This window comes from Megalops cyprinoides, chromosome 6 (genome assembly GCF_013368585.1).
Source record: "Megalops cyprinoides isolate fMegCyp1 chromosome 6, fMegCyp1.pri, whole genome shotgun sequence".
Classification (NCBI taxonomy): domain Eukaryota; kingdom Metazoa; phylum Chordata; class Actinopteri; order Elopiformes; family Megalopidae; genus Megalops; species Megalops cyprinoides.
Window position 1 is genome coordinate 35,947,504 of NC_050588.1, and position 23,575 is coordinate 35,971,078.

The 23,575-nt window shown below is 43.6% G+C and overlaps 2 protein-coding genes across 2 annotated transcripts; one reads left to right on the forward strand and one right to left on the reverse strand.

The window, feature by feature from the left end:
- Nucleotides 1-2,139: 2,139 nt before the first annotated feature.
- Nucleotides 2,140-7,217, forward strand: LOC118779176 (myosin regulatory light polypeptide 9). Its single transcript, XM_036531139.1, has 4 exons — nt 2,140-2,219; nt 5,429-5,633; nt 6,171-6,332; nt 6,928-7,217. The coding sequence occupies exons 2-4, from the start codon at nt 5,450-5,452 to the stop codon at nt 7,101-7,103; spliced, it is 522 nt and encodes a 173-aa protein (XP_036387032.1). The 5' UTR covers nt 2,140-2,219; nt 5,429-5,449; the 3' UTR covers nt 7,104-7,217.
- Nucleotides 7,218-11,310: 4,093 nt separating this feature from the next.
- LOC118779900 (homeobox protein TGIF2-like) lies at nt 11,311-16,839 on the reverse strand. Its single transcript, XM_036532221.1, has 3 exons — nt 16,522-16,839; nt 14,261-14,499; nt 11,311-12,299 (listed from the first exon to the last, which is right to left on the reverse strand). Exons 1-3 carry the CDS (start codon nt 16,538-16,540, stop codon nt 11,487-11,489), a joined length of 1,071 nt encoding a protein of 356 aa, XP_036388114.1. The 5' UTR covers nt 16,541-16,839; the 3' UTR covers nt 11,311-11,486.
- Between the last annotated feature and the right edge of the window lie 6,736 nt (nt 16,840-23,575).

Here is a 23,575-nt window from a genome sequence, read left to right on the forward strand (position 1 = left end):
ATGCTTGGACGCGGTGGAGGGTATATGATAGAACCCCCTCACACTCACATTAATATAAATATAATAATTAAAATGTTCAGTTTTTTAAAAGATTAACTATTTTTTACTGACATGTCTCCTTTGCGTTTGATTTTATGTTGCGTTTGTTTTGTTTTGCTTGAGACTCCATAAAAGTGAACATGATAAGTGTACTATTTTTCTATATGAAGGCCAAAGTAAGTAAATAGTAAGTAAGTGATCTTATCAGAGAAATAAAAAAGGAACTTTTATCACCATGGGCCATGCCTTTGTCCATATTATTTGTGATTACAAACAAAACAAAATAAAGTAAAATAAAAATGGTACCAAAATGTTTAAAGCCAAGTTATTCACTGTGTGATAACATACTTACATGTTCAGAACAATCAAAAGGTCAAGAGCCATCTGGCATTCCGGCATCGCACAAGTATTGTTAAGGACCAGACATTGCCACTAGAGGACATCCACAGTCTACAAACAGAGCACATTACTAGTGTTGTTACTTTCATAGTTAGCAAAAGCTATCACACTGGTATCTTTATGATTAGCTATAAGATCTGTGCATGGAATTATGAATTACACTATGCACACTGTTTTCAAAACAGTGTATCACATTTTGTTGATTTTTAGGCTTCCAATAAGTAGACATTAAGTTTGTTCACAGCATGTGATGTTTCCTTCAGAATGAATTGATCCGTTTAATATCTGGATTCAGGATGATTATTCCAGTCAGTAACTAGGTAATTTGGAAAGTACTGAAATACATTTTAAATCAAAAGTGGATTGAATTCAATTCAGACAAGTAAACAGGATACAACAACATTTACAGGTATTCTAGTGATTAGAAAGCAATTGTGTCTTAAAGGTGAAAATCAGAGATGAAAATAAATCTTGACTTCTCCAGACCTTCCACATATTGTCCCAGTTTGGAAGCAGGCCTTTTATTACAATATTTGGCCAGGCGTCAAAACCAAATTCATATGCGACACACAGTACATAATGTATCTTGCTTTTCAACTAACTACTCAGGGCAACTTCCTCTGGAGCCATATTTGGCCCTGTTTCAGCCCACTGTAAAGGTAAGATTATCTTTTTTTTCAATCTTTCCTTCTGGGTTGCAGTCGGTGTCAGTTTCCTAAAGATGCAATCATTCTTTTGGAAACAGTTGGTGGGTGAATCAGTATCCATGGTGATATCTTTCTTTCTGCTACAGCACTGTTGTCACATTCGAGTGAAGAAACAACAAAGGCAGCGGAATGACACCTGAATACTGGGACAGATAAAAATGTTTGGAGATTCAAAATGCATTCAAAATGACAGCCGTTATTCATTTTGTTCAGCACTTTCATGAGCCACACATTTCCTTTCTTTCAAAAAGATGGTAGAATTGTTAAGACACGAGGATTATGTAAATTTATACAGTATGAACGATGAAAATGTATTCTGTGTCTGCATACTGAGATTTCACTCTCAGAGAGTAATAAAAAAAACTCTTCAGAATAATATCAAATAACAGATTTCATTCAGGAAAAAAAACATATGCAAGTCCTGCACCCACATTTTTTCAACCAATATTTCATATGAGAAACATCAAATGTTATGTACAAAATCTCAAAAAATGTTTTTTCCTTTCTTGAAGTTCAACGGCATATAACCCACTCTTTTGAAGTCTTTCCTTGGCTAATTATATCTGTAAGTTAAATAAAAGGTGCAACAGCAATGACATTATACAGTATCTCCCCATAGATTTAGAGGAGGGTGAAGCCACTGCCTTATTAAGGAGTCCCTGGCCTTAGAAACAATTTCATCTGTTCTTTCTCGAGTGAAAGAGCGGAGTAGACACTGCCCCCCTGTTTCACCCTCAGCCAGATGTAAACCACCAAAACAAAACTAAATAAGGCTGACTTATCTGAGGTCCTGCAATTTCTGTGCTACTCCCAAACATCCCAAAACCCGCTGTGGTGGCGGCAGGCCACTGCCTGCACATTCTTTTTCCTTGTATGGCTAAATCCCCGAGGTGGGCCGTCTCTGTTTGGAGGAGGCCCAGCTGTTGATTGGCTGGGAGGAAAAAGGGAGGGTGTGTGGCGCAAGGCTGATACTTTAAACAAACTTTTTCATTAGTGACCTGACTGCCTTCCTTGGGAGCAGAAGAAGACAAAAGCGGAGAGGGTTCTAAAATAATTGCCACCTGAAAAACTAAGGTAGGTTTTATTTTATTTCTTTTTCTTGGTGTTGCCTGCAGGGAAAACTAGCTCATTGCATATCTGTAGCTAAGGGCAGTATCATTTCCCGGTGAAATCTGTCCGCACTGAGGGTGGAGTAAAGAGCTGAAGTGAATGAGTAACCCTTACATACCAGTCAACGGAAAAGGTGGGACCTAGGGAGCGGCAAGGGAGAGCAGAACAACATCATTATGTACATCTTTTTGTTGGTTGCGTGAGGCCCCATACGTTTCACAACTGATGGACATGAAGGCTTACTTCAGGTGATGCTTGACTCAATTTTCCAGCTTTTTGATCCAATTTGGCTCGCTGAGATTCAAAGCTTTGTCACAACCACAACTATATGGGTCCTCACCAGTTGATTGTTCGACACTGAACACTACAGTGTAGTCCAGTAAGCAGTGCCGGTTTGGCAGAAGATCCTTGGTCTTGGTATTATCTGTGGAGATCTGTGATTAACAGAAAGGACTGAGCAGCAAGCTGATCAGTGGCCAGAGGGGAGTACACTGGGGCCTAGCACAGCAAAGGATGCGGCAGTGATAGAACAGTCTGGGAGCATTAATACTTCAGTTGTAAAGGAAAATGTCTGACATCCACTTTAACTGCACCATAACCAAACTATCTAGAGTAACCGCTCTGCACAGCTGTGTATGTGTAAATAAAAGTGGATTATTTGTATGGAGTTGTTATATTTACGTACAAACATATGCATCCGTCTAAACGTGTACACGGTTTTGGGCTCTTAGTTGCGAATATGGATCCACAGTGTGGTACAGGCCGCTGTGAATAAACAGTTCCAGTTAGTGAAGAGGTTTCAGGTTAGAGAGGAGGTTTCAATGAAGCGTTAATTGCTTCGAGTTAGCCACCAGCTGCCTTCAGAAGACAAAGGGGCCAGTCTTTGCCCCATTGGAAATGAACTGGAATGAGAAAGACAACATGGCATTCAGAGTGGCAACTCCGTGTTTACAGCCTCTGTGAACATGGCGGTGCCACAATGACTGTGCTCCCATAATGACTGACATCAGAGAAGGGGATTTTTATAGCCCCTGGGAACAAACTCTCAGAAGTATCTGTAAGCGTTGGGCCCTGGGCTAAAATTGTAATCAGCTCAGAATTCCTTATCACTGAAAAGAGCTGGACATTGTTTTGTTGTTGGCTTCCTCAATTACCGTGTCAGGCTGCCTTTGAGAGAATGAACAGGCAACTTGCCAGCACAAGTCTTTAGATCCTGATGGGCTCACCAGCCAAAATTAAAACAAAATAATAAAGAAAAAAATAAATAAAGGAAATGATAACAGTAAAAATATAATCTGCTTAGAAGCAGCCATAAAAAAAGATCAATGCCTACAGGTTCCCCTGTATTTCTTTTGATGCATTGCCAAACACATTCATAGCAGGCTTAGAGAGACGAAGCGTATACAGCAGTAGTGCCATATTGAGATGTCTCGATTATTCCAGAGGGAGTGCAATGCTCTCTGAGCAGCCAGTTTATAGAGTGTGAGTCTCTGAGCAGCTAGTTTAGAGTGTGAAAATCACCTTTGACTACCTTGGAGGGTGACAAGGTAGTACTGCACCTTACTTTGCTTTGCAGCGAGCACAGGAATTGCATCAGTTTCTAGGTCTTTGTGGGAACGCGGTTACACATATATTGCACACACTAGAGTCAGTTTGTTTTGTTTATTATCCAGCCTACGGGAGATACTGAGAAACAGCGGGCTTCTGTATTCTTGATAAGGGCATGAAAGCAGGTGAAGATAGGAAAAAAAGCCTTTATCAGGCTACCCTTTGTCACTGAGTGCATAAAGAACCCTGTTGAAATGGATTACCAAGGGACAGTGCATTTTCACCAGGGTTTGTGTGTATGAAAAATGTCTTGGGAACATATAGCGCGCTGGATCCCATGCAAAATGTCCTCTCTCAACGGTTTTAAGCGCTGTGACCGCAAGGGGTGGGATGAGCTCAAAGGCCAGTCCTGATCTGCTGGATGATACTGAAACAAGGGTCCCTACTGCTTCCCCATCACTGACTCTGTCCTGGGGGAACTGAGGTTTCCTACGAGTCAGAGGAATTGTTACCAGCCTGTTCAAATTGCCCTTTCATTTCATAACAGGAAGGCCTTTTCTGCAGGCATTTTTTTCCAGTGAAGCAGTCCTTTTTTAGCTTTCTGTCATGTTTCCGCAATATTGTCCTAAAACAAATTGTGCGAATTACATTATTGCCATTAGGCAGATGCTCTTATCCAGAGTAACTTACCAAGGTTTCACTTTTATCCAGCTGGCTACAGCTGGATATTTGCTGGCAATTCTGGGTTAAGTATCTTAGCATTATAATTATCTTATCTTAACAGTAGCTTCCCAGCAGGGAAAAAGACCCAGTAACCTTTCAGTTATGAGCCTTGCTCCTACCTTACCACTACATCATTGCTACCTGAGTGGTGTAGTAGTAAGATGAGGAATTAAGCACTGAAGCAGACATGCCCTGTACTGTTCAAGGTGTATTTTGCTTGTTATTTATCTGCAGACCCCTTTATGAATTTGCTCAATATGCTGAGAGTGCATTAAAAATGATGGCAAGTTATGCAAGGCACGTGTTGTTTTAACGATGTGATACACAACATCGGTGTGGAAGTGGCTGCTAAGGCATCACACAGAGGTGAAAAAAAAGCCTGTTCATTTTCATTCCTTTGCACTGGCAATTACACTGGTCCGTAAGCATCAAATGTCTGTCTTTAGAGTTTAAATGACATATTCCCTCCTGCGAGAGCAATTAGCAGAAACTGTGGTTCGAGTCGCCACCCAGCTGCATCGGGGCACATCCTGGCTTCCTCGGTGACGCACGGCAGCTGTCTCCCACGGCTGGGTCTGACAGATGGGTCTCACAGGGGCGGGCCCGCGGAACAATAAAAGGGCTTTGTTCTCTGCAATGCACACACCTGTCAAAGGAAGTCCTGCGGCAGGATGACATTTCAGCTGAGCGGTGTGTGTGTCTGAGAGGCACCAGCAGAGCAATTACAGACTTCTCAGCGTTGTCGTCTTTTTTTTGTTTGTTCCCGTGCTTCTCTGTTGTACCTTCTGATGTTTATAGGGAGCTTTTTTTCACCGAGCTTTCTGTAGCATCGCCTGGTGCAGTCCTCAGCCCTAGTGGCCCTGCCATGTCATTCTTGACCTCCGGGCCTGTCTCTCATTCAGGGTTCAGGGGAAACCGCCGCCATGTCCAGCAAACGTGCCAAGGGGAAGACCACGAAGAAGCGCCCCCAGAGGGCGACTTCCAACGTCTTCGCCATGTTCGACCAGTCCCAGATCCAGGAGTTCAAGGAGGCCTTCAACATGATTGACCAGAACCGCGACGGCTTCATCGACAAGGAGGACCTGCACGACATGCTGGCCTCGCTGGGTAAGACCCGGAACGAAAGAGAAAACCAACAATGAATCAGACCCTTGGGAAGCCAGACCGACTCCACATGTTTCAGGAAAAGGGTTTTGATGTTGTTAGGGAGTTAGGAAGTTCCACTGCTATGGAGGTGAGGTGAAGTAATAGTCAGTTCTGCAATGGTACGCAAAGAATTTGCAACAGGAAATATATCAGTTGTTAAATCTTCTGACCAAACAAAATCTTTGACCCGCTCCCCAGTCCTAATTTAACGGTCATGGCAGCCTGTAGTCCTCTCATGCCTAATGACTAAACCCACATAGTTTTGCATTTGATCCAAGATCAAAGATCTTGGATGAAACGCAAAGCCACGCACAAAAACAACTCTGTGTCAAGTTTCCTTGTGGGCCAGTAGGGTGCACGCTTCAATCTGGAAGTAACTCCAATACCCCTGTGCAGTGATGGCTAAACTGTGCTTTAGGAGGTGAATTTGGACTTCTCTGTAATTTGAATCATTAAAGAGAAGTTGAAATGATGTACATTTAATAACCCCATTTCCAGGTAAGAACCCGTCAGATGATTACCTGGAGGGCATGATGAGTGAGGCTCCGGGCCCCATCAACTTCACCATGTTCCTCACCATGTTCGGGGAGCGTCTCAACGGCACAGACCCAGAGGACGTCATCCGCAACGCCTTCGCCTGCTTTGACGAGGAAGGATCCGGTAAGATCACAGGTTCAGCGGAGCCACTCTCTTACAGACGCACCTGTATTCAACTAACTGTCCTGTCAGGAATCGGCTTAATGAGAAAAATGAGAAATGAAAGAATAGGTCCTGGTACAATCTGAGGTTTATCTGAGCCGCTCTTACAGATGCACCTGTATTCAACAAACCGTCTTTTCAGGAATTGGCTCAACCAAAAAAAACTGGAAATGAAAGAAAGTGTGTATTGCACTAGGCACCTGATGATACATTCAAAGGCAGTAGCATCGTCATATAGGAGCAAAATAGAATGCTCAAATGGGCATGGCTATTACATTGTTGTCATTTAGCAGATGCTCTTATCCAAAGTGACTCATATAGGTTACAGTTTTCACATTATCCATTTATACAGTGTGATATTTACTAAGACAATTGTGGGTTAAGTACCTTTGCCCAAGGACACAGCAGCAGTGTCGCAGCAGGGAATTGAACTAGCAACCTTTTGGTTATGAGCTCTGCTCCTTACCACTATGCTACACAGCTGAACATGTAGATGCAGTGTCCTGGTTCATAGTTGTCTGCTGGTGAAGTAACTATCCGATGTGTCCCTGTGCAGGCGTGATCCACGAGGACCACCTACGGGAGCTGCTGACCACCATGGGCGACCGCTTCACCGATGAGGAGGTGGACGAACTGTTCCGCGAGGCACCCATTGACAAGAAGGGCAACTTCAACTACGCCGAGTTCACCCGCATTCTCAAGCACGGCGCCAAGGACAAGGACGATATTTAAAGACTCCTATCTGACCTGATGTCCTCCCTAGAGCACAAAAAACCCTCTTGCCCATTTGTACCTCTCCCTTCCTCTTGCCCGCGTCGGCAGCCGAAACCACCGACAAGCTGTGCCTTCAAAAACCCTTGCTCTCCCAGCAACCCTCGATCCTGATGACTGTTATTCAGTGCAGCCCATCCAGATTTCTTCCCCTCAATTTGCACCCTATGATTACAGTAATGACTCTGCTGAGGTCTTATTTCAGAGGTTGTGTATACCACACCATTCCATGTACTCCTTCCAGTTCCTCTACTCACCCAGTACCGCTCCACTTAAACGAAATGTCCTGTGTACTCAAGGACCACCACGCCACTTACTACAAATATCCTCTGTACTAACCCAATACTACTACACTCCCTCCCATTCCTCTGCCAACCTCACCCTTCAGAACTACTCCCTACTCCAAAATGTTCTCTATGCTCATTTAATACTACTCCCCTTACTCCCTGCCATTCCTCTGAACACACCCAGCATTACTCTTACTCTCCCAGAATCCAAAGGGTTTTGGCTTAACACACTTGGCTTGATACATTACATCACATTACATGCATTTATCAGGCGCTCTTATCCAGAGCGGCTTCCATCGCGACAGATGCTGATAGATGCTGTATGCTGCATCAGAACATGTCAGATGTCCTTAGAAGCAACATGAAGGAAGACTGCAATTTATATAAAAATGAAGAAACTCAGCAGTCACAATTTAATATCTAAACCTCTACATGTACAGATCAATTGCCTTTCACAAGGGATAGCAGCCATTTCATTTTAAAGGAATGCAAGTAACAGCAACACAGACTGGGATAGCCTTTGAGTCTGCATAACCATAACCATTACTGTAGTCATCATACACCACACTCCAGGGATTCCACATCGGGTACCCATGGATTTGAAAATCTCTCAGCCATTGAAGGACCAGCCTTTTCAACAAACACATATGTTGAGCTGCCACATTTATACAACATGAAGGAATGATTGTACCTCTGTATACTGTGCAGTTTACCTGTTTTATTCTGTATTGGAAAGAAATAAAGTATTCCCATAGATGATTCTTGCTTGTACTCAACACAATGTAACCTCAGAGAAAGGTCGCGTTTTATCATTATTGAGGGGTATAACGCAACTTCAGAAAAGCCTGGCTTTGTGCAGCTTCATATGAACAACAAGGAGGCAGACTTCACAAGCCAAAGGCTTATTAGCATTTTTCTTACATTGAGTCACACAAGTGTACCCTTGTTTTCTCATGCTCCAGGAGTGGAAACGCTTTTCACAGCTAACCAATGCAGTGCATCTTTTGACTTTGAGTACTCATTTTACTGAAGCTAAGCCAGATCACATTATTAGTTTTGGGCGACAAGCAAAGAGCTTGCAGGCATTATTTGCTAAGACACCTGAGTTCAGGTATTACTCCTAAACACAGAACACTAAAAGCTCAATCTATACTTTCTAATCCTGTGGAAAGGGAATGATTCTACACACCAGAAAGCAAACAGCAATACAGCGAATAAATACATTAAAGAGATATGAAAATTGAACTTTTATTCTCTGAAATGCTTGTACAAAACACATTAAGGCTACAAATGAAAGGTTTGAAAGACTTCTCCCCATATATTGCACAGACTATCCAAAAGTTTACATGAAGAAAGGGTAGCTATGTCCCCTCTTGATCCCAGGTAAGGCACAACAGCCAGTTCATGGTCAGTATTCACCCATGCTAAAGTGAAATGTTAAAACACCTTTATAATAATGCATTTGGTCATACAGAACAGCTACACTAGTTCATTTGTGCCACAGTACATGCCAAGAAAACTGAACAAATTATACATGCGTTTCACATTGGCATCTATTATCCAAAATTCATTCAGCAGCTACAAATGAAATATAGTTTTCAATCTAGAGAGGGAAAAACAAAAAAACAAAACAAAACAAAAAAAATAACGGAAATAAAATTCCAGTATCACAGCAAGTAACATGATTACACTTTATAGGGCTGAGTGGTGGGAAACAGTCTCACAGCATGACAGGCACTGTACATGCACGTACAATCAGAACACAGACTGCTTCTCAACATTCACTTCATATAGCAGATGCTCCAACTGCCCACCCACCCCAATCCCCGTGGAAACCAGGACTAAAGCTATATTTACGCACGTCTCTACCTGCGAGACGAACGCCGCACTGACATTCTCGTGGGAAATCAGAAACGCTGTGGCGTCACGGCTACGCGCACAGGAAGAGCATGTGACCGCGGGGAAATTCATTAGCACCAGCGTTTGTCACACCTGCCTCCTGAACACGGAGATTCTGAGCACTCCTCCCTAACGTGTAGGCTAAGTGATAAAGCGACACCCTCTCTTGCTTTCTAATGTTACGAGAAAGCTGAGGTCAACAACATCATATTCAGTATTATGCAATTTCATGATCACTTGAAAGATTTTTTTTCCCCCTGCTTTACTCTGTAACAATAACCAAGAGATATGAAAAGACCCAGTTATTTTACCTTCAGGCAAAAAAAAAATCCCTTCATCTCACATATTTGTAACTGAGCTAAGACAACAAGGAGAAAATCAAAGAACCAAGGAGCAGCATCACCTGTGATATTCAAAGATAAATTTGGTCAGTTTCATGGAAACTACAGTCTTGTTCAGAGAAGAGTAACAGAAGTTAGCCCCAGCTCCAGTCTGAGAATACTGTGGGGGTAGAGGGGGCGAGACACCTAGGGCTGGTCTCCAAGCGTCGGTACCTGAACTTTTGTCATTCCACACCTACGCTTGAAAAGTGGGAGGTTTTCTCAGGAAAAAAAGGCCATAACTATTTGAAATGGTCAGCCCGGGAAAGCAGCTGACTGGACACAAATCTAAAGCAGAAGGCCCTCACAAGACAGATTCTATTCGAGGTGTGGTCCGTCAAACATTTTTGTACTTCTCCAGAGAATAATTCGAGGTGCCCCTGAATGTTTGAGATGATTAGTTAATAACAGACTAGACAGTCCTCAGAAAGCAGAAGTCATCACAGCGCGGACAGGGCACCTGTTCCAGCACTCACCAGCAGCCTCTAATCAGACTTTGGCAGTTTTTACTCCTAATTCAAGCAAATGTCATATTTTTTTGTTTGTTACACAGCCAAATGATTTCAGCAGCTGCAGATCATGTGGTGTAAAAAAAGGACAAAAATCAACACACAAATTTGCAAGCACAAGCTGTCACACTGCAGTCAGACTGACTAGAAGATTAGCCATTGATACAAGTGGTAGAACTGATGTGAAAATCACCAGTTTTGACATAAAACTGAAGGGGATTCTACATCCTTCACATCCCCTTCAAGCCATCATGTGACTGAACTCTGGGGAAACAGTAAAGGAAAATACATAAACTAACACGAGACACAGGACTGCAGACAGAACAGCTATTCAAATCTAAACAAACACTGTTAACCAACACAACAACGCTTTGGAAATGTACTCGATAATACAAAACAAGAGAACATGCCAATACATCCAGCCGATTTCCCTGGTCACAAACGTCTGGGTCTCATACTGAAGGGAATTGCGCGTCTGTTGGGAAACGGCCCGCAGGAAAGGAGTGTTGCGAAAGCCACCGTAATTGCAGAGCTATGCGCACAATATCATCTATTTCCCTTCCCTTCCGATATCTCCGGGCAGTCTGAGCTGAGGTCAGCCATGGAATGCTCAGGTCAGACGCAGAGACTAAATGAAATAATATTTTTTAACCAGCGCTGTTTAAAGTGCGTATGAATATGCCACACAAGGCTGAATGTCGCCTGCTGAGGCAAGGACAGTTTCAGATCCAGTGAATTTTCGCCTTTGACCAATCAGGCCACTGGGTGGAAGGAAGCTTGGAAAATGTCTCTCGGGGTGAAACCAAACGTACTCAGCTGTTGTGGCTCTGCTGATGTGAAGGCAAATTCTGTTGGTACTCGCTTAAAGGCCAGAAAGGAACCCTTTTTTGTAGAACAGACCTGTTCTGGAGCGACTCCCAGCTGAAACGGGAATGTACAAAGAGTTCTACGTGAAGCTCCTATCCAGATTCACAGCATGGCGAGCGCTGACGTCCGCTTCTGCGCTAAACGCCTTTGGAATGTGGTCGTACAGACAGTGACCGAGTGACTCCCCCAACCCCCCCGCCCCCGGTGAATAAAACAACGGCTAAAAAGTCCAGGTAAAAACGTCCAGCCACTGCAGGCGGCAGTGTGAGCGGCACCGCTTTGGAAAAAACGAGGGCGTGTCCGTGAGCGTGGACTTGCGTTTAAAGGGAAATACCCAACAGGGCAATGCTAGGATACGCCGGCGACCGCCGTTTCAGGAGCGGTCCCAGCGGCGCCCTGGCTCTAGTTGACGGCCTCAGGCAGGGGGCAGAGTGTGTGCTGGGGGCCCCAGACACGGGGTATAGAGGTTGGGGGCACGCTGGCCTGCCCGGCCTTGGTCCAGGCAGCGGGCTCAAAGGCACCACAGGCCGGGGGCGGGCTCCCAGCGGCGGCGCTCTCCGGGCTGCTGGGCTCGACAGTCCGCTCCTCCGCGGGGAGGCGGGGGTCCGCGTCTCGGCCGTCAGGCGAGTCCGTCTCTCTGGAGGACGCTGGAGTAGGGCCTGCCGGGGCACTGCTGCTCTCCGGGGCCAAGGTGACGGGACCGGGCCCCGCCGGCTGCTTCAGCGCCCTCTGCTGGAGCTCCAGCTCGGCGGCCCGCTGCAGCGCAGCGTCCACCAGGAGGCGCAGGTCGCTGAAGTCCTGCAGGCAGAGCTCGGGCGGCGTGGGGGGTGGCGTGTTGAACAGCCCCCCCGTGGGGCTCACTGTGCCCCCCCTCGTGGCGGGCGGGGCCTCGATCTTGGCGCCGGGCTGAGCAGCTCTCTTCAGTGAGCTCTGAGCGTCCATCTGGCACACACCCCCGGTCAGGATGGCGGTGGCCGTGCTGCCCAGCAGGCTGAGGTCCAGAGTCGGGGCGGGCCGGATGACTGAGGGACGCCGCAGGGGGACAGGGGACGGGGCGCTCTCCGGGGAGCTGGCTCTCCCTCCTCCTCCCGCAGACCCCCGCCCCTCACCCTTCCCTGCCCTCCTGGAGATGGTGAACTGGTTGGGGTCTTTGCCGTCTTTGCGCAACAGGTCTGGCAGCAGCCGTCTGCGGGCGTTTATGAACCAGTTACATATCTGCAGGACGGGGAAAAAAAACAGCAGAAAGAAGTCAAATCAAAGCACTCACCCCCAAGAAATTACACAACATTACTGTCATTTGAGCAAACACTCTTATCCAGTCCGATTTGCATAGGTTCTCATTTTTACATATCATCTATTTGTACAGCTGGATATTTACTGAGGCAATTCTGGGTTAAGTACCTTGCCCAAGGGGAATCGAACCAGCCCAAGAGCAGCAGCGCCCCAGTGGGGAATCAAACCAAAAACATTTTGGTTATAAGCCCTGCTCCTTAGTACTATTCCACCCTGCTGTCTGAACAACAGTCTGGAACTACAGAGACACTACAAGGACAATGACAACAGCATAAAAATTGGGAAAATTTCCATTAACCAGTTCCCAACCTTCTGGAGCCTGCTGACTATATTTCAGCTCCACACATATACCTCCAGATTACTAAAGAAAACAACTGACAAATAATACCATGAGAAACAGCCTTCACCATAAATAACTTACCATACCACAGACAGAGTTCTCTCAGACTGCACCTTTAAGTATAATAACTTTGTATATAAGTTTTATAAACAGTGTTAATATAAGTTTAAGAATATAGACTTTGAATATATAACCTTGAATATATAAATGCCAGCAACCCAACAGATAACATGTACTTCATAACAACTGTTTAGTGGAGTCTGGAGAGAAACTGGGTGTGCAGTCAGCTCTCCTTCCATCTGGTAATGCTTAACACAAACTGTTTATCGGGTTAGCTTTTCTGGACACAGTCAAATGTTATGTAAGGTAAAAAAAAAAAGGGGGTAACATTCTCTTCCTCCCGCAATCCATAGTCTCAGTGAAGCGTCACAATTTAGCTCCCTCCAGTGGAGCGTCTCCCACATGCAGTTGTCGGAGAGGCCCCCAGACAGCTGGCATTAATGAAGTCCCAGGTCAGAAATGCTGAGCAACGGAGGCAAACGCCCAGACTGAGGAATTCCACCACACAAACTGCGGGAGACGATGCACGGCAGAGCAATCAAGGCCACAACGACCCCATCGACAAAGCAACTCGCCGATTCAAACACAGGTTTTAATATCTCAAAGCCAAGGACGTGACCATAGAAAACTACACTCAAAGGGTGACAACGCATGCCTTGTGAGGTATGCACATAAATGCGCAGAACTCTCAGACCCTCACATCCTCCGTCAGCCGCTCAACATGGCTGCCCCATTTAATGACGACATTTGCTGAGCTCTTATGTCTACATTTTGTAATTTAGCTGACACTCTTAGCCACAGAGACTTACAAAGTAAGGGTTCAAAACAAAGCACACATACACGCCATCATTCATGCAACTTCATTACATGACACAACCAGCCCCTTACAATGTATTATGATACCTACTGAAAACAAAAGGTATTAACATACATGCTTTGATAAACTTACAAGGGCAATACAGCTTGACCAAGCCTGACCCCGTGTCCTCGTCCAAAAAGCTATGATCTTAGTTGAATTTTTCAAACAGAATCATTTGTACACCCACCTATACGTACAGCAGAGCCTTGTTGCATGGCAAACAATTCAGCGATGAATACACTGGTTAGCACAGCTGTTCTTAAATAAAGGAAAGAATGGAACCCAAGGCACTCAATATATACCACGGATAAACCTCATGGGCCCAATGCTGCAATCACAGTACAAGACTTGTAATTTTTTTTTTTTTTTTTTTTTACCCTACTGCATGACAAGCAAAAGCACAGTGACAATTCTTTTATGATAAAGGGGGCAGGAAATGCACCTCTCTGGGGCAGAGAATGTCCTGTCATGGTGCATGCAACGTAACGAAGGGACAAGCACTTGCATGCCGGATCTAAGACAGTTCGGAGCACGCAGAGTGAAAATCAGGCCTAATGACTCATAAGATGCTATGCCAGAATTATGCTTAGTGTAACTAACTTTAGACGGGAGACGTTGTCTTACCTGCAGCACGGAGAGGCTGGTCTGTCCGGAGAGGCTCAGCTTTTCCTGCTCGGAGGGGTAGGCATTGAAGCGGTGCTCGTACAGCCAGCTGCGCAGCACCTGCACGGCTTCTTTCGGCAGGTTGCCGCGGCGACGGCGCTTCCCGGAGCCTCCCGACAGGTCGAGGGGGGAGCCGCCGCCGTCGTCCTCACACGGGTCACTGTCCGACATGGCCGAGAACTCCGGGTCCCCTTCTAAAGCTGAGCCGAACAGAAAACACACGTCGGTAAACCGCGTTATCGCCTGTGTGTGGAAACTGCGATGCACGCCACCATTTCAAGGCTAAAATTCAATCGGACATGGGAAAACTTTTAAAACGAAAAAAGGTCAAGGAGAAAAAAAAAAGTATCAGCTGGTTTTCGAGACACACCACACACACTCAGTTTCAAGCGAACTCTTGCTACAGCCTTTCGAGTTTGGACTTGGACGTAAACAATAAGGGTCTAGACCTAATGGCCTGCAAAAATAGCGACCATTGACATCTTAGGAGGTCAGAGGGCAATATACTTCCTGTGCTTTGTGCTTGAATTGATATTTGAAGCCTGCGCGTCCAAGTAAAAATCTAAATCTATCTACAGGGCGAAGGGGAATTAGGCACGTCGAATTGTAAGTCCTCGTACTTTCATAAATGCTTCCCATGGTTAAAAATAACAGCCAAGCCAATGATCTCGGGCGCAACAGACATTCGCAAACAGAGCGTTTCGCAGGTCGCCGTGCGCGGAAAAGCCATGCGTCCTCCCCGCCGTGCAATCCGATCTCTCGCAGCAGTTAAGATTGTGGGAATTCCTTCGTCCTCTCTGCTGACAAAGGGGGACAATGCCCATCAACATTTCTGCTGGCGAGGGAACCGTGGCGTGCACGTCTCGCACGACGACGCAACTTCTCCTCGCCCCGAGGCAGGTAAAAAAAAAAAGAAACGAAGGGTGCAACAAATAAGAGTGAATCAATGCTGAACAACATATTAAAAAGAAAAAAAAGGAATAAACTGGTCGCACTTTCCTCATATATTCCTCCCTGCCTTGTCAATCTCAGCGTTTTACACTGCAGAAAAAGATCTAGCCATGCTGACCCAACAACTTTTGTTATCTAACGCATCACTGGCCTATTAAAATCCATTCTTGTTGCAACCTGAAGGCTGCACTGATTATGCAAATGTGTATATATTTTCCAACCAAGAAAATTTAAAAGGCCTAGCTAGCTTGGTTGCTAACTACCATTAAAACTGACATATGGCCTGTGTTGAGAGAGAGAGAGAGAGAGAGAGAGAGAGAGAGAGAGAGAGAGAGAGAGAGAGAGACTGGGGGGGTCTTCGGTCAGAAATTGTCAAAAAGCACTGGAAAAGTTCTAACGAAAGCACAACGCGTAATAAAATAACTAACTTACAGGTTATCTTGCGACCTAGGTAGCGGTACCAAAGTGACAAACGTGGTGTATAACACCAACGTAAAATTGGGTTGGAATTCCAACAAGCTTAGCTAAACGTCATGCTTTTGATGAGTCCAAGATAATCGTGGAATTCGTCTATATCTAACACTAACTACCTCTATATTTATACAGAGAGCTAAACAGCTTAATAAACCACAAAAATAGCTGACAGGTCAGGTACACAAAGCAGACCGTTGTGAAAGTTTAACGGCACACTGGAGCCATCTGCACTTCGTTTGTTAAGAGCATTGAGGATAGGACATTGAGACAGAACTAGCCAGCTATCGGGCTTGCTAACCCTTATTTAGCTACCTACGGAGTTGAGTTATGTACCGTCGGTTAGGATTAGCAAGTGAGCTAAATGGCTGTGTTTATGAGCTGAAAAGAGAAATGAAACCATGCACCGAAAAACCGACATTCTGACTTTCAAAGCAATCCTCTGATTCATAACTTTGCAAGCTATCTGGGTGACGTTATGTAGCTCAGATTACTTTAGCTAACGTTAGCTAGTTTGCTAACTAGCGAATACAAAGAACAGCCCTCCAAACATACGCCCTCCCCAAACCGGACTGTTCTCCTTCACTCCGCCAGATGGACACCATGCTTGCTCCCAAGATAACTGTCCCTCCAAATTCAAACACAAACACACGCTGCATTTGCTCGCAACAAAAAGCCGCATTCCTTTTAAAATCAACAGCCGACCGCACTTCGCCGTTCTCACAAAACCGCGGCCAGAAAAAAATCAGAAACAAAAACAAAAAAAATGTTTATAAAAAAAACCCAGATTCCTCCCCTACCTCTCTTAAAGGGTTTCATTCTTTGACGAGGTCGAGGGATCCTTTGCTGTCCGACTGCGATCTTCGAAGTTCCTTACAAAAAATGCGTGCCCCCTAACAAGATAGCTCAGTGACAAACGGGAATTTCCAGGCGCACAAGGTATGGCATGCGCTTGCACCGCTTCGGTCTTCCGCTTTCAGCACTCCAAAAGCGCTCTTCTTATGATCTCGATATCATGCGTGGGTTACCATTTTTAAACCTTAATTTCCTTTAAAAAATAATTTTCCCGTCTTTTTCAATTGTGTAACCCAGCGCTGTCTACCTGCGTGCGGCAGAAGCAGTTAGTTGCTCGGGTTGCCAATCTGACAGTCGCAGCTGGGAAAATCCCTCCTCCAGTGCCCGCGCTGTCCAATCAGCGTTCCGGATTCGCCTTAGACACGCCCCACGGCATCACGGAGTGACTGACAGAGAGCACCTCATTCAAAAAGTCAAGAGGGGCCTAAATTCGTCTGGAACTGTTTTGTGCAGATTAGTCGTGAAATATTGAGTTCAACGACGATTTGTTTAACAGGCGAGCAAAGTATGCTTTTTTAAATTTAAATTTTGGACGGTAGCGATTAAACATAACCCGTAAGTAAAGTGTTTATTTACTCGTCTCATCCCTGGAAATCAAGCCGCATACATGTGTTACGGAACCTAACGCGATGCATTGTAAATTGCTACACATACCTCGGTCTGTGTGCACCACCACTGTAAAAAAACAACAACTTATTAATATTTGTCACTCTGCCTCCATAAAAATATAATCCACAATACAGAGAGATTTAGACACGGTATACAAAATAAATAAATTGTTTCACCTAGAAGCTAAAGTTAAATGGTAAGGCAAAGTTACGTGAAAATGATGCACTCTATTGTATCCGCTGCACTATTTGTTTTATTCAGCAATGTTCCTGAATTCAAAATATATTATCGTGGCAAATTATGGTGTATTTGTTTGTGGCACTTAAGACAAAGCACCTGAAGTCCCTGGGGAAGACAAAAAATGATTAAAAAAAGAATAACATGATATTTAAAAAATAAAAGCATTTGGGGGCTGTAATTATCATGTTCCACACCAGCTGATATGTACCTTAACATGAACAAAGTTGCTCTTTATAACAGCTTGCATCCCCTAACCCCCCCACCCCCCAGACACATAGCTGCATCACCACATGGAGTACAAGCTTCTCACCTGAGGCAAACACCCCTCCAACAATTCAATTATTGTAATCAAATTATAATTAATTTAATTACAATGATTGGTGCCCTCTGTATTTATTTATTAACTCTGATTCAACAGGAACAAAGCACATGATATAACTGAAAATATATATGCATGAATGTTTTTTCCTGCTAAAAATGGGTAAAAATATTATATGTTAATTTCAATGTCATTGCACAGAGCAAAGCTGACCTCCAGGCAAAATTGCTTTAGGTACTTCAGGTCTGGACAATGAGAAAGCCAATTAAGACTATTTATTTTGTGCTACATGAACCTTTTTTTTTTTTTTTTAGATTTGTATGGATGATTTGGATCATCGTCAAGATGTAATGGCAGATTTCCATGCTGGCAGAGGGAATCCAGTTTTTGGCAAGATGCAAGTAGATGCAAAATGACTCCTTCACCTTTTTATGCCAGAAGCTACATTTTCAATTCATCTAAGCATAAGACATACTCCAAACTGTCATTTAGACATACTGTGGCAGGCTCCTTTTGTGGCATGTCTTCAGATGAGGCTTCTTCCTTGCAACCCAGCCATGATTGCCATATTCACGCAGCTAAAGGCAAATGGCACTTTTTGACATGTTGATATCCAGTAGATGCCAGTTTGCATGGGAGGTCTCCAGCTGCTGCCTTTGGATTATGAGCATGTGGTTTTGAGATGTACTTCTGTCTTCCTTCTGGTCACTACTGTACAGCTTTTAATAATGGATACTGCAGTGGAAAGAGGTTTGCCTTTTTATTTAAAGGATCCTTATGGTGTTAAATGTGGCCCTTATGTTTTCTGGCATAACATGGATTATGCGTGAAGTAACTGTTTTATTGTGACAAGTCCAGAGACTGATGTAGAACAGGCAGGGATCTTACATAACTGAAAAAGAAGGATTTCATGTCTGGGGCTGTATGAAAACTTTTATAATAAGGGTGAGTCCAACAATTAAGCTTTCAAAAACATCACCAGTATGTTGCTGCTGAGTGGAGACACTTCAATTCATTGTTTTCATTATCTAGGAGTAATCATGGCGTGTATTAAAACACTGACAGAGCAGTGTAACATTGTTTGTTGTGAAATGAATGAATTAAGTAGCTAAAAGAGAATTTTAAAGTATGCAGGTCATTAGGAAAAAATGCTATATCATCCTCTTATTTGGGTTGTAGTATTATGTTTTGTACATCCTTAGCTTTGTCCAGAAAACCAAGTGAAGCACTGAAATATAAATATACTAGCAGTACAAGGTCACAGAGGGATTGATGGAAAACAATGTCTTGATGTCACAAAACCAGCACATTTGAGGCAGAACTGAAGCACTGGATTGGGGGTTAGAATGCTAGTATCAGCTGGGACATTCCTCACTTCACCTCAGTGCAACACACTGCAGTTTGCAAGTGTGAAGTGGTTCCAGGCTGGTTAAACCTCCTTTGTGGTAAACATTATCAACACCACAACATTTTACTCCATCTACAGATACCATAAAGACTGCCACACATCAATCCCTGCATGTTCTCCAAAACTGCTTTTTTGAGGGGATGGTGTCCTCAATTAGGCATGCCTCACAAGTACACAACCAGAAAGAACAAAAAAATATTATATAATCCTCATGTGTTACTGGATGGGTTTGTGAGTTAGTAGTTTATGTCTTCAAATGTTAACAAGCCACATTCTGTTTATTGGAATTATGCTTTTTGCTGTGCTATTGCCATAGAATGCTTTGCAGAATGCATCACAGAAAAAAGGCTGTGAAACAAACTAGTGACAGTAGAATAATAAACTTAAGACACCCAGTACACCTTTTACCTTTCCAGAAAACATCCACTCATTTTTTTATTAACTTTTTTATTTTCATACTAAACAGCAAAACCCTGACATACACAGTCTAAATAGTATAGCGTTATAGATATAGGACAAATTTTAGTCAGTAAAATATGTGCTTGTTTCATAAAATAGTTATTATTGATAATATTAATAATTTTTTTTGCTACTAACTCTTGTGGTAAGACTGGCTTCTTCACTGTGCCTCAGTGGCAAAAAAAAAAACCCTACAGAGAAGGACAGCAATGGCAGAAAGAGTTCATTGGACCAGGACAGCAGGGAAATATCTCTGTACTGCTAAAGACTGCTTTTAGATGGGACTAAAAGGTTTCCCTTGAGCCGGCAATAACAGGGATCCCCTGCTTTAGCAAGTCTTTTTGAGCAATGTAGGTCAGCCAAACGGATTCCTGCCTGGGAAAAAAAATTTCTTTGCAATCCAATGATGTTGCCTGTGTTCAGTATCAACCTGAAGAGTGTGGAGCTGAGGGCTCCTTCCTTTTGTCCAGTACTCCAAATGGGAACCACATGCTACAGATAGAGGCTTTTTTATCATTCTTTTTTTTTCCTTCAAAAACTGTCCCCCGATGTTTCCAAAAAGGACAGAACCAACTGCGAGTACTGTTTTGGCCTGTTTGAGAACCCAACCTCAACTAGAGCCCTTTATTACCGAAGGTAAGTCAAAGGTTAGGTTTGAAGGTTCCAGAGGTGTCAGATCAAAATGCACCTTCATGGATGACTGAGGTGGAAAAAAGTTCATGCATTTTGAGGGAAGAATCTGTAGTCCTCTCCTTTACAGGACAGTGACTGATTTATATTTGCATCATTCCATGTTGCCCTTAACTTAAATGTACAGGAAAATCTGACCACACCATTACACAAAACAGAAATCCTGAATTCAACCTGCAGTGTCTGTCAATCATCTATAATTGTCTAAGCACGTTTCCCTTGATGAAAATGTAGCACAGCTGGACTATTGAATCATAACTTACATGATGGGCTTACATTTGGAAACAAGAACAAAGGTGAATACTTAATACTTACAAATTTATTTGGTCAACAGTCCTCATTTTGTGAACAGACCAAACCAAACAGAATTTATGCTAAAATTGGTTACTCCTCAAATTTAAAACATTTCATTGAAAAAGTGCAACTTGAAAGTGTGAAACCTCTTGCTTGAGACTATACTGACGTGTACCTCTGAATGGCTGAAGGAACATGAAGTATGATATGGAATTTAAAAAGTTACCCCAGACTCTGCAAGATCCCATTGTTGGAGCACCTTTAGTTCGCAACCTTGTAACACAGAAAATTACTTGATCCATGTACTGCTACAGACACATAATGTTGAGCGCATGAAACGCAGGCTTCACGGTGTTTCTGCAGAAGAGAAGGTGGTCTGAACAGACTGCTGACACTAGTCAAAACACAGGTGAGTGACACGTTTCAGCTCAGACTCCGGAGCGAAGCGTCTCGGGACGATTGTGCTTTTGTAATTTTAATAGAGCCTGGTTAGCATGTATAAGGTGAGCTTGCCCTCCACTCCAGAAGAGGAGATAATGATACTTACTTATTCTCAGCCTTGTACCGATATAATGACACGTGCGTCGATCAATCCGCGACTTGTGTTCCAAGGACGGAGCGCCTCTGTGCCGAAGCGTATTAAGCATTTAAAATTCTGCTCAGGTACACGGTACCGTTGGCAGCGCTGACATGTCCATCTGTCTGCGTCACTTCAGGAGGACATCTGCGTGAAATAGCTCAACATTTAAAGGCAAGCACAGCTCCTTAATTGCTGTGCTCTGCCTTGATTTGAGGAATTTCCTGTGTACTTGTTCAGAGTTTCCATTTGTCCTTTTCCTTCTGTTGAAGTAACCAGTTTCTGAATGGATAACGAACTGTACCACAATTCTATCCATGCAAGGACATTCAAGGTTCTACATTGATTACCAGCCATCATTACAGAATTTTACACAATAAGCATCACTAGGGGATGCTATGATGGAAATAGCTCTTTTTTAAGCCAGACTTCCCTGATATGGTCCTATACCTGCAGTTGCACCATCATCAACAATGCTCAGAGTTCAGAGGTCAAACTGTACTAAAATAAAAGATCCATGCAATTCTGTGACAGTGACCAATGAACAAATATCTCCTGGCATTTCACCAAGATTTAGGCTATGAACACTTGAAACAGTGTCAAAATCACGAATATTGAGATTGGCCGATTTGACCGGTGAAAGAAAGATTTTCCACCCTACCTTATGTCGATGAAATTGTAATCAACGCGCATGCAATCACAAAACAAAAACTGGATGCTTCAGCACTAACGGAGAGTACAGATGTGGTGAATGTCAGAGCATTTATTGCAGAATGCAGCAAACGCAGCCTGCTTCCAGAGCTACATACGGCTTGCAGAAACGAGAGACTGATGGCAAACAGACCTTCAGTCTGACATCCTGCCACTGAACCACTAAAAAGGGAGGAAAAGAACTGCGGATGACCGAACTGTGCCTGCATCTGCTCAATTAATCAATCAGCAGGATAGTGTTACTATTAGCAGACCTTGAGGACCGAGAAAATCTGAGAAATGGGTGAGAGAGGTGAGTCCGTGGAGTCAGCGGATTAATCTTGTCATGTTTGATGGCTACGGGTGAGCCGCCTGATCTTTGGCAGCTGAGAAGAGGTATCCAGCACCTATCCATCCTTGAATTTTAACAGGAAGAAGATGAGGTGATGACTCCTCGCAGGAGGACAGGATGCAAATTCTGACAAGATGCTAAGCTGCAAAACAAAGAAAAACGCCTGGAAGGTGGTGTGGTCCCTGTCCACAACGGAGGAGAGACATGGTGCAAAGCAATGGAATGTATGTAGAAAATGAAATCACCCCATATTCCAAATTTTAAACAGTCATATAGATTAAAATATTTTCACACACAGTCTGCTCTGTAACCCAATTTAGCTCTTTGTTGGAACGTTACCAGTAAAGCAAAGGAGCCTGGGCTATGCTGGGCTGTAAACGTTAACTCCTTTATCGGGTGATTAAAACCCGGCTCCTTTACCACACAGACCCTGTACCAAACGCGTTTAACATTTCACAAGCAGCCAATTCAAAAAGGAGCCCTCCTGGCGGTGACACCTTCCTCATTTCAGCGCTGGGTTCCGTCAGCAGTGGAAAGGTGAGGCGCATGGCTAATTCGAGCCTTGGTGTGCAGATAGACATTGGGACAATGCCATTTCGCCTTTTCTGAGCTAGTTTCCTCCCCCCTGCTATTCCTGTAATTATTACTCATACTGTCTTTTGTGAGATATCCTTACGTGCAAGTGCCAAACCAGATCATTAATTCATGTACACACAAGCCTTAATAACATGATCTTGCATGTGACTGAGTCCCATGTTGTGCTTAGTTTTTAGCATGGAATAACTGATTCTTATTGCAGAGTTATTTAGATATACCTGAATGCACTGAAAATGTACTCCTATACCTGTTCCAAAGCAGTTTCCAAACTGCGGTTTCAGTGATAAAGCTGTAAAAAGCTACATTCTAGATGTGAGCAACACTGGTTGAAATTGAGCTGAATATTCTGAAACACTGTCTGCATATGTCTACATATTTCATAGTCTTTGCTTTACATGTACTTTAATAATGCAGAAACAATTACACTGCGTGTTTAATAATTATATGCTTACTGCAATTTAACCATGGCAAGACTACAATCATGTTTCGAAAGTTTTCCATAGAAGCTGACATGCATATTTTGAGTATATAATAATATACTATATACAGAGTGAATTTCAACATTAATGCAATTAATGCTTTATTTGAACACAGCTGAGAGCAGCTGGCCTGAAGAACTGAGATTTTAAGTGATGCGTTCATTGTAATTCAACATGGTTTATGCAATTTTTTTAGTGCTGTTAACTTACAGGTGTTGAGGCACTGTATTCTTGTTGTATATTGCAAGCAGAATTCTCTACAACTGCACACAACATAATGATGAG

Coding starts and splice junctions, on each gene's coding strand:
- LOC118779176 (XM_036531139.1), top strand. CDS start 5,450: ATGTCCAGCAAACGTGCCAAGGGGAAGACCACGAAGAAGCGCCCCCAG. Junction 5,634..6,170: donor CGACATGCTGGCCTCGCTGG/GTAAGACCCGGA, acceptor CCCCATTTCCAG/GTAAGAACCCGTCAGATGAT. Junction 6,333..6,927: donor CTTTGACGAGGAAGGATCCG/GTAAGATCACAG, acceptor GTCCCTGTGCAG/GCGTGATCCACGAGGACCAC.
- LOC118779900 (XM_036532221.1), bottom strand. Junction 12,300..14,260: donor CCAGCCTCTCCGTGCTGCAG/GTAAGACAACGT, acceptor CCCGTCCTGCAG/ATATGTAACTGGTTCATAAA.